The following is a 17,619-nucleotide window of genomic DNA, read 5'->3' as shown; positions in this document are numbered from 1 at the left end:
ACTTGGAGAGACACTTTGCGGACATTTCAAAGACTCACTTTTGCTCTTCCACAACCGCAAATCCCATCACCGCCCTCCCCACCGGGTTTCAATTCCTATCACCACCTACCTGGGATCCTGGCAAAGCATTCTGGGTGTTGGAGTTTGGCACTACACGGCAGGCTTCAATCAGGTGGTGAATCATCCACATAGAGGGCGGAGCCGACTTTCTTCAACAAAGAGGGCGGCAGGATTAACCATGATGCAACCTTGGAAGCTGCTGTGAACACTTTTGGGCGCTGAGGAAGGCATTCAAAGCCGAAATGCATTCACCAAACCAAATGCCATTAAAGTTGCTTCCCTGCTGTTCCCCGATGCGGTCTCTGCTCTTTTTTGTGAGGAAAGGAGGTCAAGGTCATATTGTCTGCGTTTTTCCAGAGACGCAGTTCAGAGACCCCCGTTTCACAAGTGGCTCGGAGCACTCTGGTTTTGCCTCCGCAATTTTTCATCTTCACCAAGGGATTGGTACAGCTCCGGAGCCCGCCATGCTGCTGTGGGAGAAATCGAGCGGTTGCGAGGTAATTTAGCTGGCAATGGGTGATGTGCACGGACACGTTTGCCCCCGCGGACATTGAGACTGCAGCACACAGGCTGAAGCGGTAAAAGGGGACTTGGAGAGACACTTTGCGGGCATTTCAAAGACTCACTTTTGCACTTCCACAACCGCAAATCCCATCACCGCCCACCCCACCGGGTTTCAATTCCTATCACCACCTACCTGGGATCCTGGCAAAGCATTCTGGGTGTTGGAGTTTGGCACTACACGGCAGGCTTCAATCAGGTGGTGAATCATCCACATAGGGGGCGGAGCCGACTTTCTTCAACAAAGAGGGCGGCAGGATTAACCATGATGCAACCTTGGAAGCTGCTGTGAACACTTTTGGGCGCTGAGGAAGGCATTCAAAGCCGAAATGCATTCGCCAAGCCAAATGCCATTAAAGTTGCTTCCCTGCTGTTCCCCGATGCGGTCTCTGCTCTTTTTTGTGAGGAAAGGAGGTCAAGGTCATATTGTCTGCGTTTTTCCAGAGACGCAGTTCAGAGACCCCCGTTTCACAAGTGGCCCGGAGCACTCTGGTTTTGCCTCGGCAATTTTTCGTCTTCACCAAGGGATTGGTACAGCTCCGGAGCCCACCATGCTGCTGTGGGAGAAATCGAGCGGTTGCGAGGTAATTTACCTGGCAATGGGTGATGTGCACGGACACGTTTGCCCCCGCGGACATTGAGACTGCAGCACACAGGCTGAAGCGGTAAAAGGGGGACTTGGAGAGACACTTTGCGGGCATTTCAAAGACTCACTTTTGCACTTCCACAACCGCAAATCCCATCACCGCCCACCCCACCGGGTTTCAATTCCTATCACCACCTACCTGGGATCCTGGCAAAGCATTCTGGGTGTTGGAGTTTGGCACTACACGGCAGGCTTCAATCAGGTGGTGCATCATCCACATAGGGGGCGGAGCCGACTTTCTTCAACAAAGAGGGCGGCAGGATTAACCATGATGCAACTTTCGAAGCTGCTGTGAACACTTTTGGGTGCTGAGGAAGGCATTCAAAGCCGAAATGCATTCACCAAACCAAATGCCATTAAAGTTGCTTCCCTGCTGTACCCCGATGTGGTCTCTGCTCTTTTTTGTGAGGAAAGGTCACATATGTCCTTGTGGGGAGAGACCCCACAAAGACTGAACTTACCTGAAATGTGTGGTAAAGGCATGCGTTGTAAAGGCATAAACGTTGTAAAAACATGCTTGGTAATAGATGCGAAGTAAAGGCACAACATGTTAAAAACCTCGTTGTAAAGGCTGTTTCTCCATCAAATGACAACAATTCTATTAGCACCACAAAGCTTTTTAAACCCTCTGTTTCCTCTAACTTTCATACGTGCATGAAAATTGAGACGATAGGGCAGAATTTAACATTGTTAAATTAGTCCTAATTTGATATGTGAAATGGCACCACAGTTAATTGCAAAATAATATATATATATTTTTTTTTAACCCACTCTGCCTTAGCTCCCTCCCCTGCAAGAAAAGTTAGATGCCTGCACTGGACTTCACGTGCTAAATCCTTTCCGAATTTTATGTAGAAGTATCAGTTGGCTCCAAAGGTATTAGCAATGTAACACTTTTTCCTCCCCTTGCACCCCCACTCTTTAACTGTGACCGTTTTGGATTATCTGTATGAAACACAATGTGCCAATGGGAGGCAAAACATGCGAAGTGATTCAAATAGTTATAAATACATTAAAAATGACTTTTCAGCTGTTAAGACAGTCATAACATTAACACTTTGAAGTCCACTTTGCATCTTATTTAACACAAATATGTTAATTACTGTCCATTTAGACCACACTTCAAAAACACCAAGTTCAGAGTAGAGTTTTAGTTTTATACAAAGTTTCTTAAAATTGCATTCAGTATTTTTGATTCCTATGGAAAAACTCCAGTCGGAGCTAAAAATACAAAATGCATTTGTCCCTCTTGATATGCCTAAAACTTGATATGTTGAAATGTGGACAGGTGCGTTTTTCCTTTGTTCAAATCAATCAGATTTCTTAGGAGGCATCAACTTTATTACTAAAGGACGCAAGTCTTGGCACTGCTAAAAGATCTGCCCTTGGCCAGCAGCCTGTGCAATACATATCTTTTTTATTTTTACTAGTAGCAAATGTCACAAAAAACAAAAAGAAAAAAAAAATACGGAACTCGACCATCACTAGTAGATGTATTTTGAACACAAATAGAAATGCTTTATAGTTATAATACACATCATAGGAGAATGATTCTGCTTCTTGGTGCTATTCGCATTGAATCACTGTAATTTGACGTTTAAAAACTCAAGGATGACTAAAATCTATAAAAGAGGACAAAGAAGTGAAAGAAAAAAACATTGACAAAATAAAGTATGGGCCTACCGGCCCTGGCACTAAAGTGCACTACCTTTTAGGTGGATGTGCACATGTGATCAGGACTTTTCTGTCACTCATGGTGGAGGAAGGCCAATGGCTGAAGTAGGCTAACCTTATCCCCAACTGTATGCTACAGTGGGCAGAAGTAAAATGTAAATCACAGTTGGACAGACCAGTTGATGAGGAGGACTGAATCAAAGCGCCTCTGTGCACCTATGTATGTATTTTTAGGCATTGTAAATGACGATAGCTTAAATACTCTCAAATGCGAGACTTGAATGAATGAATGAAGACACTTTCCTATGTCCTCTCTGGCCACGAGAGCGCAGCAGAGAGCAGCGAACGCCATGAGCCACATGCAACGAGCAGCCACGAGGAGAGGAGAAGCGAGAAGTTCCGGCGAGAGGCTCCAGGTGCCCTGGCGGGACCGCGGTGGTCTGAGAGCCGCAGAGCCAAAGAGTCTTGGAGCCTTGGAGCCGGAGAGCTCTAGAACCCGGAGCTGGGGGCCGGAGAAGCGGTGAGTCGCGTTAAAAATCGTCTCAGAGCACCGCGGGGGGGGGGAGCAGTATCCCGGTGGCTCTGACAAGCTGTGTGCGGCTGCCGCGAGTGATCCGCATTAACAAATGGATGCTGCGAGTGCCGTGAGAGCCTCGGTTCCCGCAGTGTGGCGCTGCGGGAGTCTGAAGCGGGAGTCTGAAGCAGCTGAATCTCTGCCTCAGAGCTGCGAGGCCCTCTTGACCAGAGAAGACCAGTGAAGACATAACACAGCATTATAGAGACTTCCTCACAAGCTCTGTGTGATATCTATAGCCAACTTCACTGTCTTCTACCCCCGAGAGGCTGCTTTCACCACTATTCACGAGCACTGTGAGAGCTGGCGGAGCACGCATGCGTTGAGAACAGACACCACCCACTACCACTGCACCGGAGCTTGAGACACCGTGTCTGCATTGCTGGGTTTACCGCCAGCCGACCGCTGTCCGTCGTCTGGTAGTGATCCTTGGCGGTAACAACCTTCAGCAACCTCCAGCAGAGGACCTCCGGTGAGTGCGCGGCAGGGGAAAGACGGGAGACGGGAGAGAGCAGCGGCCTCGCGGACCCGGCTCCCGCCCTCACGCTCCTACGTACGGTGCTTGGTGCTTGGCAACTCATCTCGAGCCTCCCAATCCACGGCCTCCGACCCTGCCCCTACCGGGTCTCTTGAGGAGAGGAGAGGACTATTCGCGGCGCCGAAGTGGTCCCGGAGCAGGGGAGTCTTGGAGCAGAGGAGCAGGTGATGACGACAAAACCTGGGCCACACCTGAGCCGTACCTGACAGCAGAGGCTTCTGTGCCCGAGCCTGACGTGCTGGGGTCGAGGTTGCGGTGATCTGCAGCCAGCAGTCGGACAGCCCAGCGGACCCACCGCTTCCACGTTCCTCCTCCTCCCCCCACCTCTCGGACGGTGCAGGCGGAGCTAGCAGCCAGAGGTGAGCGTGCGCCACCCCCATCATCTCAGCCCTCCTGCTCTCAGGCACGGCTGCGCGACTGCGTGCACATAAGGTGGTAAAGGAATGGCAACAAAGGGGGCCAAGGAAATTCAACCCGAAAAACCTCCCCACCCCCCCACCTTAAGCTCCCACCTCAATCTTCCACCCTATTTCAAGTCCCCCAATCTACCTACACTCACCCACACGCTTCAGCATCAGCATCAGCAAAAAGAGAGCCAGAGAAGCTAGAGGGGTTTGAGGACCAGAGGTGCAAAAGGCTTGGAGCTCGAGTCCGAAGCTGGCCGGAACTTTGTAGAGGAGGCAGCAGCAGCTGCCAAGAGCCAGCAGCTCGCAAAGAGGCATAAGAAGACACAAGGAGACATACGGAGACCCCAGGATAGAAAGGGCAGAAGGGCCCGACAAGGGATAAAGGGAAACGCCAGAAATACAAGAAATGAGGTCTGGGAAGCAAAGGGACAACACGGTAGCCACAAACCCCCCGAAAAGGCAAAGGAAAACTAAGAAGAAGCTCAAGAAGGACCTAATGGACGTGAGGGACGAAAGCGATGGAAGTGGAAGGGACCGGGGAAAGAACGAAGTAAAGGAAGGATCCCCCTTGGTCTCACCGTTGCTCACTAGCCCTGGAGGCTCCAAAGCTTACGAACACCCATGTAGTACCACCAGCAACAAACTTTGCTTTCAACCAAAAATCTACACAAAATTCGCATTCATCAAAGACCCTAGCGCAGCCCTCTATCTTAATAAAGCCAACACAATTGACCTACCATCACCACTTAACCCAACCAAAGTACACGGAATAACCTCAGTAAAGCATGAGTCAGAACGAGTGGGGATGGTGGAAAGGAGCCAAGCTAATCCCCAAAAGAGGGACCTCATCTCTGAGCACAAGGCCCAACCTGCAATCAGCGACGAAGCGAGCATAGGACCCCCGGGGGAGCAATCAGCACAGGTTGACGGACATAGACAAGAGGGGGCCGACTCAAATACGGGAATAACAGAGAAGGGCATTGCGCAAGACCACTCAAATGAAATAACAACAACGCTCCTAAGGTCGAACCCAACCGCAAACCACGCACCAAAGTCAAATACGGGGAGGTATCATACAACCTTCACAAGCCCAATAAGACAAAACAAACTATACAATGGCAAAGAAGAGGACAGCCGTGAATACCGCGCACCCCAGAAGAGAACCCAAGGTCCACCAGGAACCACAGAGGGTTATGGCGGTCCAGATATGGCAACAAAATGGGGGCTCCAGGACCTGCCCCCCCAGGTCGACTCGAGCAAACTTTCTCCGAACATACATCAAACAACCCAAAAGGAAACAACTCCCTGCAAACATGTAAGGAAAACGACATTGGTTAGTCAAGCAACGCTTGCTTCCAGGGGTACAAATGAATTTTCCGCTTGGGCGGATCCTGAGGAGGCTGGGCAATCAATTAACACAACAAAACAGGAAACAAGGGAACACGGTAAGTGCTCACCTCAAACCAATGACCAAGCACACGAGAAATGTGATAAAACTGATTCACAAAAGGACGGAGCAGATCAAAGTCTCGCCCCACCACAAACCGGCACAAATGTTCAGAGCCAACCAGCCGCTTATGACATACCATCCAGCACAGTACTTACAATACCAATGCTAAACGACCTTGAAACCTCGTACCTTACTCCGGAAGAGTGGGAAGAACTGGTCGCATCCTATCCAGCAGAATCAGAACGAGAACTGCAAGGAGAGGGTATCCGCGATAATCCAGGAAAAGAAAGACCGAAACCCAAGGTAGACATTTGGGCGTCCCTCCTGCAGACAATGCAACTATCAGTAAATGCCATTCAATACCAATCTGACAAGATGGACCTGCAGCTCTCTGTCCTCAACTCCCTGGCAATATTTGTTTCTAACATTGATGGCAAGCTAGCCGAGCTAAATGGCATGATAAAAAGAGCACAGGCTGAGACTCAATTAATAGCATCAAACTGCTCCTGTATTACCATAGTGGACAAACTGGTAACACTTCCAACAGCACTGGACAACCTCCTATATGATATAAGGACGGCAGTCAAAAACAACCACCCATGCAATCACACGGAGAGACGGCAAGAAACTACACCATCCGTGCAAGAAGAAATACAGACTACAAAGCAGGAGAACCCAAAGACACCCATAGACCCATTCCCGCTCAGGGAACAACCAAACAATAAGAATATACTGGCCACCAACAAACAACAACTTGAAGAAATTCAATCTCCCGCCACAGAGAGCACAGCGTTCCCTGTTAAAACGAACCATAAAGACGGAGCACTAACCCCTCCTCAAAAAGGAAAAGTGGGAAGAAAACAGAAAAGGAAGGGAAGAAACCAAAGGAAACTGACAGGGGTTATAGCATGGTGCAAGGACAGGAGCAGCGATCAACCAGCAGCAAACTCACCACAGGCCAGGCTGACTGCGAAGAGCGACGTATCAGTGCGCGAGCACACCACCATGGAAAAGAAAGGACCTGAGACAAAACTTGGAATAGACTCGGCACCGCAGAGAAGTTCCATCCACAGCACCTCGACCGAAAGTAAGAAAAACACTTTGAGCCCGCCACAAGCAGCCAAGAAGACTGGCAAAGACAAGACCGAAAAGAGGCACAACTCACAAACAGCCACAGACTCACCTGATAGAGAAAATCAAGAAAGAACCGAACAGAGCATTCAAAACCCCACCAAAAATCCCAAGAAGAAAAGGGAGGAAAAACAACATCAAGCAACTCCCGAGAGGATTGCTATAATGAGGGAAAATAATCCAAAACAAGAATTGCAGGAAATCAACAAATCGAACGTCCAACGCAATGTAGCAGGACCCAAGGAACCTTCCAACCAAAGTGAACCCTTAATCAACACCACTGAAAATACTCAGCCGCATGACAGAGGACAAGACGGCATTACCACACTAATGTTTCACCCTGAGTACCAATCAAGAGGCCCAATGGATATCCTTAATAGGGGAAATATATTACGGCTGCTGAAAACCATAGACCGCCTCAAAACTATATCATCAGCTGACTTGGAATCAGTAGAATTTATGGAAACCTTGAGGCATCCCGGAGTAGAATCAACAAAAACAGTATGGGTCACAGACGAACTCCCTAAGAGAATACTAAAAGAAAAAGAAAAGCTTGACTCTTGGGGAATAAAATTAGAACTTTCTTCTCAAACAAGATATCCAGACCCCTTACTATATGACAGTCAACAAAAGAAAACAAAAGAGCCATCTATCAAAAAAACTGTCCTAAGAGGAGCACGAAGCAAAACGCCAGATCACCTAGTGTATTTAGACCAGCCCGACACCAGAATACTGGCTAATGACAGCCAGCCCTCACCTAACTGGAGCTGGCTTGCAAGGACCATAAACGCAAAAGAGTCAAACCAATGACAAAACAAAACAAAATTAACGAACTCCTTCAGTACCCTTAGCTTATGCTCATGGAATATCAACGGCCTAAGCGACAAGCTCTCAGACTCTGATCTACATTCCTATCTGAAAAAATGTACTATCATCTCTCTGCAAGAAACTTGGTCCGACTCTCCACCAGCGCTATCAGGATATAATCTGATCTTTCAACCATCCACTCAGAGCTCATTGTTCGGCCACAAGAAAGGTGGCCTTGCCATATACAGCGCGCCTTCAGTGATAACGAAGGCCGTCCCACTAGACTACAACATAGCCGCCCCAAATGCACTGCAAGCGATACGACTGTCACTCCGCGCGCAAGACACAAATGAGGACATCATCTTAGTAAACCTCTACTTGCACCCCAGGGAGAAAAAGAAGTGAGCACAACAACTGAAGGAAGAACTCGTAAAACTAGTGGCAACCGAGAACACAAATAGCCTAATTATCACAGGGGACTTCAATCTACACATGCTTAGCACCTTGGACCCCGAAACCAAAGACGACGAGGACCCGTTCGCCTGGGAGTACAACCATCAAGATTGTACCTCGGGAGGCAGAACCACAAAAACATCAAGGAGCCTGCTGGCCAAACTAGAAGAGCTGGGCCTTAGGGCACTCAATGGCAGATTTCCAGGCGATCGACCGCAGTCTGCAACATTCCACAGTACACTGGCAAGCTCTACAATTGACTTTACCTTCCTCTCTCGCAGCCTGTACTACAGGGTAAGAGATTTTCACATCTGCCCAATGGATTACAGCGACCACTTGCCCCAGGAAACAACGATAAACACACCGACAATACCAAACCCGCCAGGTGCCAACAACCTGGGTACGGACTTTACAACAAATGAAAGATGGGTAAAATGTAAAGTTACGGACCCACAAAACCTTTTAGAGCAAGCGAAGCACGCTCTCCACGAAGCGCAGTCCGAATCATTAAATCTGATAACACGTTGGGAAGTATTCACAAAAAAAATGAAAGACATCGCTGAAAGAAAAATGCATACAAAGCGAGTTGGCAAGACCAGTGATGCGATACACAAGAGCCACCATAACTTCCGAAATGATACCAATCTAAAAAGACTGAAGACACAAATTAACCACACTCTGCGAAGAGCAAAAACAGATCCCTCCGCCTACCAGGTTTTAAGACAGCTAAAAGGCGACCGAAAGAAATTAATATGGCAACTAAAAAAGGACGCAGATGAGACATTCTGGGGAAAACTCCTACACGATGCCAAGACAAACAATAGCGCACAGTTCTGGCAAAAGATTAACGGCCTGATCAACCAACAAAGCCAGGCGATGGAATCCCATGTGACGGAAGATGCCTGGACAACCCATATCAGCACACACTTCTGCGACACCAACGAAACATGGAAAGAAACTGGCAAAACCAACATCAGGAGTAAAGAACACTTACCTCCACTCAAAGAACCCTCGACAACCAACGAAGCACTACCAATCACGACTCTACAAATAACCAATAGGATTTCCAAAGCGAGAACAGAGGGAGCTCCAGGCCCCAACGGTATACCCCCAATAATATTCGAGCAGGCACCAGAATACTGGGCACCTACTCTAAAACCAATGTTTGAAAAAATATGGCAGACTGCGACAATTCCACGATCATGGAGAGGGGCAATAGTCTCACCAATATATAAAAAAGGTGATAGGAAAGATCCAAGAAGCTATCGGCTAATTGCCTTATTAGACAACGAAGCAAAATACTACGCTGGCCTCTTACTTCAGGAACTGACACTATGGGCGGAAGAAACATCAGCAATCCCATTTAATCAAACAGGCTTCAGAAAAAACATGGGGACGACCACAAACATCCTTGCCTTGTCACTCCTAATCGACTCAGCTCTAGAAGGAAAACAACCCTTGTACATGTGTTTTATTGACTACAGCTCTGCCTTTGACCGCGTAAACAGAAATCTGCTGTGGCAAAAACTGAAGAGAAAGAAAATTCCAGCAACATTACTGAACTAACTAATCCTCCTGCACAGCGACACATGGGTCCAGGTTAAATTAGGTACCGGCGATTTTTTAACTAAGAAAATCCCAACTAACACAGGAGTAAAGCAAGGATGTGTGCTAGCGCCAACCTTATTTAATCTCTTTATGGCCGACCTATCTACCACACTAAATAAAAACAACTTGCATGCGCCAAAACTGGCGGGCACTCAATTGTCTAACTTATTTTACGCTGATGACTTGGTCCTAATCAGCCGGACTCCGGGAGGTTCAGGGAGGAGGATCTCAGGGTTCTGGGTGGCGCATATTGGGCTACTCTCATGCTTGCGCCACTCCCATGAAAGGCCTTGAAGAATAACACCAGAGCCTTAAACCTGATTCTCTCTTTTTTATTTTTTTACTGGGAGCCAGTAAAGAACTTTGAGATTAGGGGAAATATGGGTCCTCGGTTTCAGCATAAGAACTGTTCTGGCGGCTGCGTTTTGGGCCACCTGCGGGCGCCTAACCAGGTATTCAGGAAGACTCAGATACAGAATATTGGCTAGACTAATCTAGACGTGACCAATGCCTGGATTTATTGCTTTACAAATATATATTTTTTGGGGTTGTTTCCAAATGCCCCATGCTGCACTTGCACTTACTAGAGGCCAAACCCCTTTCTTTAGACGCGGCTCATCTAAAGAAAGGGGCATGGCCTCTATTAAGTGCAAGCGCGCCATGGGGCGCTTGGAAACAAACTATATTTGAAGTTCAATAGGTCTCGCATTTGCTAGAATTTAAGCTATTGGCAAATACAATAGCTCAAAGTCTCATAAATGCGAGACCTATTGCATTGCAAATTCTTGCTTATAAAACATTCTAAGATGGTCGCTCATTTAAGGAAACACAGGTCGCCATTTTGTAATGCTTTTTCTAAAACTCTGAAACATTTGAAGTCTAAAGATTGGCATTTATACGTCTCCACATATGCACACACACGGATGGCCATTTCAGAATGTTAAAGCATACCGTAAACCTATTTTTATTTTATAAGAGTCTATTAAGGAAGATAAAGCTGTCTGTTGGCCGGCCCTAAAAAAAGCTTGCTTAGTGGAAATAGAGGCTTTAATCACAGTTTGAGCACACAGGTGCTATCGCCCCCGCCATATCTTTATACTACTCTCTACGTTAATAATCTTGAAGCCATTTGCTATGTGTTCGTTTTGCTGAACAGGAACACTGGATGACTCGAAACCCTCATGTGAGGTGCTTATGGTTCCATAGACGCACCCGCTCATTTAACTGGAGACACGCGACGTGCCTTGTGAACTGTGCGATGACGCTGCATTCACCATCTCCAAAGCTTCCAATCATGCGTGTTTCTTGACTCCCGAGTCCCTCTGCAGCTAACCTTATCCGTATTATCAGCTCAATGAAAACACTTAACAGCTGTCTCAAATATTTCCTTTTCCCCACTTTATTTTCAACAAAATAAATCAGCAAACCTCGTTTCCTGGATATTTTATTTTATTTAACAAAACACGCTGTAAAGTATTCGGGAGCGCTCACCAGACACCAGCAGGTGCGTTTTCTAGGCACGCAAACATTCGGCAGGGGAATTAAAAAAGCAAGTGTAAAAATCTAAACTGAAGTACATAGAAATATAGGTGACGATTGACCAAATCAGTCCATAGGCCTTGGATAAAAATACAGAGAAGTTATTTTTCTATTTAATATGTTTCATTACATTTTCTAAAAATACAACAATAGGAAAAATGCAAAAGCTTACAAAAACAAAATTGAGTGGGTGACCTCACTTTCGATGAAACACCATGGTTCATTCTAGGTGTAACTTGCTCAGCAGAATGGGTTACAGTTGACAAAATTAGATAAAACAACAACTCCCAAAAAATGCACATTTTATGTTCCATTTCCACGGGTATAACGGTAGTGAAAAAACTAATGAGATCTACCTGCTTCCTGAACAATAGATCAAAGCACAGCCACCATTGCCTTCCTCAATATTACTACCACAGCAATACACATAAAATCAAAATCTTAAAAAGTAAGACATCCTAATAATTTCGATTAATACAAATTACAATTTTACCCACGTAAGCATTTCTGAGTGGCCTGCCCACACCACCGCTGTAACATCCCTCGGATGAAAAAAAAACAAAAATTGAAATAGACATTTAACTAAGCAGGAGGCAGATGGGTGCATCTAACTGTGAGCACGCGTTGTTATGATTAGAAAAATCACAGTGTTTACTGCGGTGACAAAACTCCATTTGATCCCAGTTGCCTCTTACAACTAACTGGTTACCGGCGTTTCCAGATGTCTATTGCTTCTGGTCAATGTGCCTATTTAAATAGTAGATTTTATTTTGTTTTTTTCTGGCACGCTAACACATAGTCCAAAGTCCATAAGTCAACCAGCTACAATTAGATCCAGTACAAACTATTTATAACAGTAAAATGACATTTTCACCAGGACACAGCACTTCCACATTTGAGTTCCTTGTGCTCTCTTCGTGTTTACAGAGTGTGGAGGTGACATTTGCAAACCCCTTCCCTGTTTGTGCTGACCCACAGGCCATCCATCCTGGGATGCAGACTTTCAACTCCTGTTTTTGTGCCTTAAATGAGGCCTTAGTGCAAACCAGGTCTACAGCTACAAGAATGTTTGGATCTTGTAAGGCGGTCCAAAGCACTACATTACAGTGTGAAGAGACTCCTCATTTCTAGGGGAGAAAAGCTTGTGCAGATGAAGAGGGATGACAGCCCACAAAGCACAAGATGGCAGCCAAACAATATCAGAGTGGCTCTCTGGGACAAGTAAACTGTAAGAATAAAATGAATAATAATATTTCCCAACACAAAGCAATAAACCACAGCAGAAGAACCATGCTGTGCACATTGCTGTACATTTACTTCAGACTGCTTCCTAGTTTTTTGCAAGAATGAACTGCTGAGTACCTTAATACACTGTTTTAAGAGGGTATCTTGCTCTGTCAACAAAGGAGAATGAATGATGCACTTCAGTTTAAAGACAACCACGATGTGCAATTGGGGAGGTTACTGGTAATCTACCTAATCGTAGAAGAGTATGATGGGTGACTGGCATGGTGTCCAGTGCCTTGTAGCTCTTTCCCTCTTAAATGCAGACTTCTGCTGGAAACTGATTCAAGATAAAGATTTGCCTGCAGTGACCCTAAAAGCTGCATTTCGCTGGATATTTCGAGACCAGCATCCTTAATCTGTATATAATCTGTGCAACGTGGATACTCAAATTCAAGTTATCTATTCTAATGTTGATTTTTTTTATTTTGGATTTAATTCTCGGAAACATAAGGATGGTGCTCGAAGTATTGCTCAATTAGCTATTCAATGTCACAACATTGATCAAGGGTTTGTGCGACAGCTTGAAGGAAACCAGAGATCCTAATATATGCAACCGCCAGGCTCCGCCCTGCATATGTTATAGAATAAACATTCCATTTAATACTAGCTAGGCTTTGCTATAGATAACACAACAGTTATGAACTGTATGACACTTATTTTTGGAACTTAAATGCCACCAATTTAGCCGTTTTACAGAAGTAATGTCATAATTAAGATATAGGTCTCATTTACTCCTCCCCTTCTTTTAGTTGCTGAAACATCAGTGACGTAAACCCTCCATATTCACCTAAAACATTGCACTTTCATGATACATTGACGTGGTAAATTCACAATTCTGTCCTCGCCTCTTTGTAAGATGATGTCGATTTTTAATTAAGTCAGGAGTCAGTGCTTTGAGGTTTATCACTGCTAACACATAGGATCAGTGTTTTGTAAGCGAGGCATTAAAATGGTCTGAACCACAATGTTATTACAAATACCACTCAACATTGATGTTTATTACAAAAAAGGTTTACTGCACGTTTCACACAACTACCCATCATGTTCTTAAGTTGTAGTATTTTACATCCTCATCATAAAGAGGTTCAATAGCCTGGCTATTGATCAAAGAGACAATTTCATGGAGGAGATGTGGTTATTGACTAAATGCAATCTTTAAATTCTGACACCAGCTTCCCTATTGACCAAATTATATAATCCTGGACAAATAACTTTATTTCCCTTTACATTGTCCACACATTGTATGCCTTACTAATATTCTAACCCCTTAGTATAAACCTCCTATATTTATAAAAAAAACTTAAATATTGGCCTGGATCATCCAATGATGCATCTTGCAATTTTCTACACCTGTACGCTTTTTTCCCCACTTATTTATTTTCATCAAAAGGGAAATGTTTTCCTGTGTTATTGATTCTCATCTGTATCAAGTTGAATAGAAATTGCCTTCTACTTGTCACCATCTCTTAGGTAATTTCGATTATGAATTGTATGCCTTCCTTTCCTGAATTATACCACCCTGCCTGAGAGGGTGGTTTTCATGCGTATATTAAGATAAATCCTGCTGTACAGTAGTCGATGGTGCTATTATTGTACCTGATGGCATTACATAAGACAAATTACATTTGGGACTAAAAGACAGAAGAAAGAAGTTCCCTTCTACAACTATATCTCTACTCCCAACTTATCACTGTTCGGTGATGAGGTTCTTGATATTCAGGAAGTGGGTCAATACAGATGTCGAAGAGCGCCACAGTGTAGAAAAGCAACAGATTGACAATGTCTTGGGTTCCAAGTCCAGTCGTCGATGTGACTTCTATGCTACAGCAGGAGTGTTCTCCTCTTCCATTTCTTCGTGGTGGGTGGCAATGTAGACATGTTCCTCATGAGTGGTGGTATATTCATGGGTCTGGACTGGTGGAGCTGCTAGAAGGCTTTGTGAGGCTGGGGCCGCTTGAGTTGGAACCGATTCCTGGTTCGCCTGAGTCATTGACCTGTAGGAAAGGCAACAAAAGCAAGATCACAGTGGTTAGATGTCTACTTAAGTGTCCACGTGGTCCAGTGGTGTCCAGAACTGCAGCTGGTGGGACAAATCCATGCTGGATTTTCTGGGTACCACTGACTTTGTAAATGAGATCCATTTAGATTCCCTCAATGTACATTCGTTTATGTATATAGCATGAAAATCCGGTACTTCGTGACCTACATTGGTCACGCCTACATTAGATGATCGAGTGTGCCACAGTAAAGACTGGTGAGTGCTCTTCCTCGTAACCTTTCAAACCAGTTAGAAATAACAGCTGAACCTACCTACCAATATCTTTACAACATAAAACACTTGCTGACAGTCACTTTAAGTACACAGTTTCTCTCGCTCGGGGTTAAAAGCGGAACATGTTATAACTCAGACTTATGTACTACACAATGTCTGATAAACCTTACAAATTACAATCGGTAGGCTGTTCCTTCCTCTTACAAATCTTTCCTCTCCCATAGCTTGCTGGTATTCATTTCCTGTTTTTGCTAATTTAATGCATTAAGATTTTAAGAATGGTCATATGAGATCTCTAAACACTGGTCATGTAACTGAATGAATAGGATATTGCATGCATTGGTCACTAAAAGGCTTCATCCTCTTCAAGTATTTACACTTTCAAGGCACATGTGAGGTATTTGAATCAATCTTTACTGTGGCTTAAGATAATCTTTCCAGGGCATTTGGCAAACGCTGTCATGTGAAGCACAGCATATAGCAGTCTTTATTCTAATTACTGATAAACAAAATAGGCAGATGGGGTGTGTCCTCTGTTGTACTTACTTCATCAGAGTTTAATATCAGCTGCTTCAGCATCATTCATACAACAGCAACACCAGCGTCTCACAAGGCTTGATGAATACATACAGGCATGCCTTAAATGAGATATGCTGTGGGTGCAGTGGGTCAATGGACTAGGAGCATGGGCAGGGGAAGGCGAAGGTGAAGCCGGACCCAATGGGGGCCCGGGACAAACGCCGCCTGGAGGCATGAAGCCCCCCCCCCCCTCAGGTCTCAAGCCCGCGAAATGGGGCGACCAGGATTGGTTGCTCCAGGGCAAGCTACGGCCCTCCCCAATCAAGGAGCGTACTGGTAAACGGCAAGGGGGGATAAGAAGGGGGTGCAAGGCCCTCCAAGCACACACTCCCCCTCGTGGTACAGAAAATCTGAATCAGAGCATGGGCATTTAGGGAGCTAAGAGCAGGACTCAGCCACAGACAAAGTAGATGTGATACTCCCACACGGCCCTTTGGATGCCTCACGGCAGGGGTACCAAAGGAGCAAGATGAAAGAACTCCGCCTCAGGCTGGAAAGATGAAGTGCTCACACGGGGTCCTTGGGATGCCGCACGGCAGGGTCCCAGGGGAGCAGGGAGGAGCCAATAAGGGGGCGAAGGCAAGTGGGTCGGCACTTAGGTCCTGACAGACACCCACCAAATCGGTAGCAAGTTGAAGCCTAACACCTTTGAAACAGTGGCCCAGGCATTAGGCCCCTCCCCAGAAATTGGTCTATCTGAAGAGCAGATAATGACCAAGAACGGACTGAAAGAACTATGATTGCAAAGCCAGTAAATGTGTTAACATGGATGTTATGAATGACCATGAGAATTGTGATATGTATAACATGTGATGTTTTAATAAACTGCAACCTTTTTGGGCACCACAGCACAATGTCCGTGGTGGGTTCAAAGGATAGAAGGGATGCAGTTGGAAATGGCTGAGGGAGGAGGAGGGGTTTGCTCTGTGGCCCATTTGTACACAATTAAACTGATGGACCACATAATATAATGAGGCCAGATATTTGTACAAATGATCACCAGCTTTTTCCAACTCACATGACTGAAAAAGTGCATACACATATAGCAGAAATCCTCGGGTACCATTTGAACACCATGTTACCTCAATGCTAATGTACAGCAGGCCACAGAGCAGTAGACTGCGCTCTGGGGCCCTTTGTACGCAATTACTGTAATGGGCTAGCCAATCAGGGAGCCCAGACATTTGTGCAAACCTTGTTATCTGCATGCTGATGGTACAGTGGGCCACTGAGCCAGTGGACTGCTGCATGGGGCCCTTTGCACAATAACTCTGATGGGCAAAAGAATCAAGGGAGCCTAAACATTGGCAGAAATGACCATCTCCTTATTCTAAGTCACATAACTGAAGAGGTGTTGCACCATGGCAAATGTCATTGGTTTCCTTTTGAGCACCTCCTTATCAACAATACTTAAAGTGAGTGACTGTTTTGAGGATATAATCAGCTAACTCCGTATCGGGCTAATTAATTATAAGAGAATATTGCTGCTTATATACCTCTAGGGTCAGAAAGTGTGGGCCGTATTATGTTGAAAACTAGAGTATTCTCTTATATTTTTTTTGTGCTGTAGGAAGCTGGCTCTGTATATACTATACCAAAATGTGGTATCATGTGCACAGAATCCAGGGAGTCTCCAGAGGTATAGCAGAGGCTAAATTAAGTAAATACTAACAGCTCTCTTTGTGCTAGTGTGGGCGGGCAGTTAGGTCTATCCAGAGGGCGAGTTAAGCATTTATTGTATTTACTCAATCAAGAACTGTTTACGCTCACTCAGAGACAGATTCCAGACCAATTAGGTAAGTACAAAAAAGGTATACAAATGTTTAATTTTAGAACCAATCAAGACTTGGCACACGTAAGTAAAATATACTTTCAAATGCAAGACTATTCAAGGAAATGCAGTTGTGGTTGAAGTTGCAATTGTTATAGGTTTGCATATGCTTTGGAAACAGCTTAAATTACACAGTAATTACTTTTAGATTACTTTTTAGTTACTGTTGGATTACTTTGAGTATTGGGGGTGGTATGCCTAG

The 17,619-nt window shown here is 45.2% G+C and overlaps 1 protein-coding gene and 1 long non-coding RNA gene across 2 annotated transcripts in view; one reads left to right on the top strand and one right to left on the bottom strand.

Annotated features, from left to right (window-relative positions):
* LOC144829541 (uncharacterized) overlaps positions 1–17,619 on the top strand; it is an 80,520-nt gene that overhangs the window by 28,226 nt on the left and 34,675 nt on the right. The window lies entirely within an intron of this gene.
* The window catches only part of VSIG1 (V-set and immunoglobulin domain containing 1), a 130,581-nt gene continuing 124,299 nt past the window's right edge, over positions 11,338–17,619 (bottom strand). Inside the window, exon 7 of the mRNA XM_078688778.1 lies at positions 11,338–14,729. Within this exon, the coding sequence (XP_078544904.1) occupies positions 14,552–14,729 (178 nt within the window). The 3' untranslated portion in view covers positions 11,338–14,551. The remainder of the gene's footprint in view (positions 14,730–17,619) is intronic.

This window comes from Lissotriton helveticus, chromosome 4_1 (genome assembly GCF_964261635.1).
Source record: "Lissotriton helveticus chromosome 4_1, aLisHel1.1, whole genome shotgun sequence".
Lineage (NCBI taxonomy): Eukaryota > Metazoa > Chordata > Amphibia > Caudata > Salamandridae > Lissotriton > Lissotriton helveticus.
The sequence above is the reverse complement of the archived record's forward strand: the minus strand, read 5'-3'. Positions and strand labels throughout refer to the sequence as shown.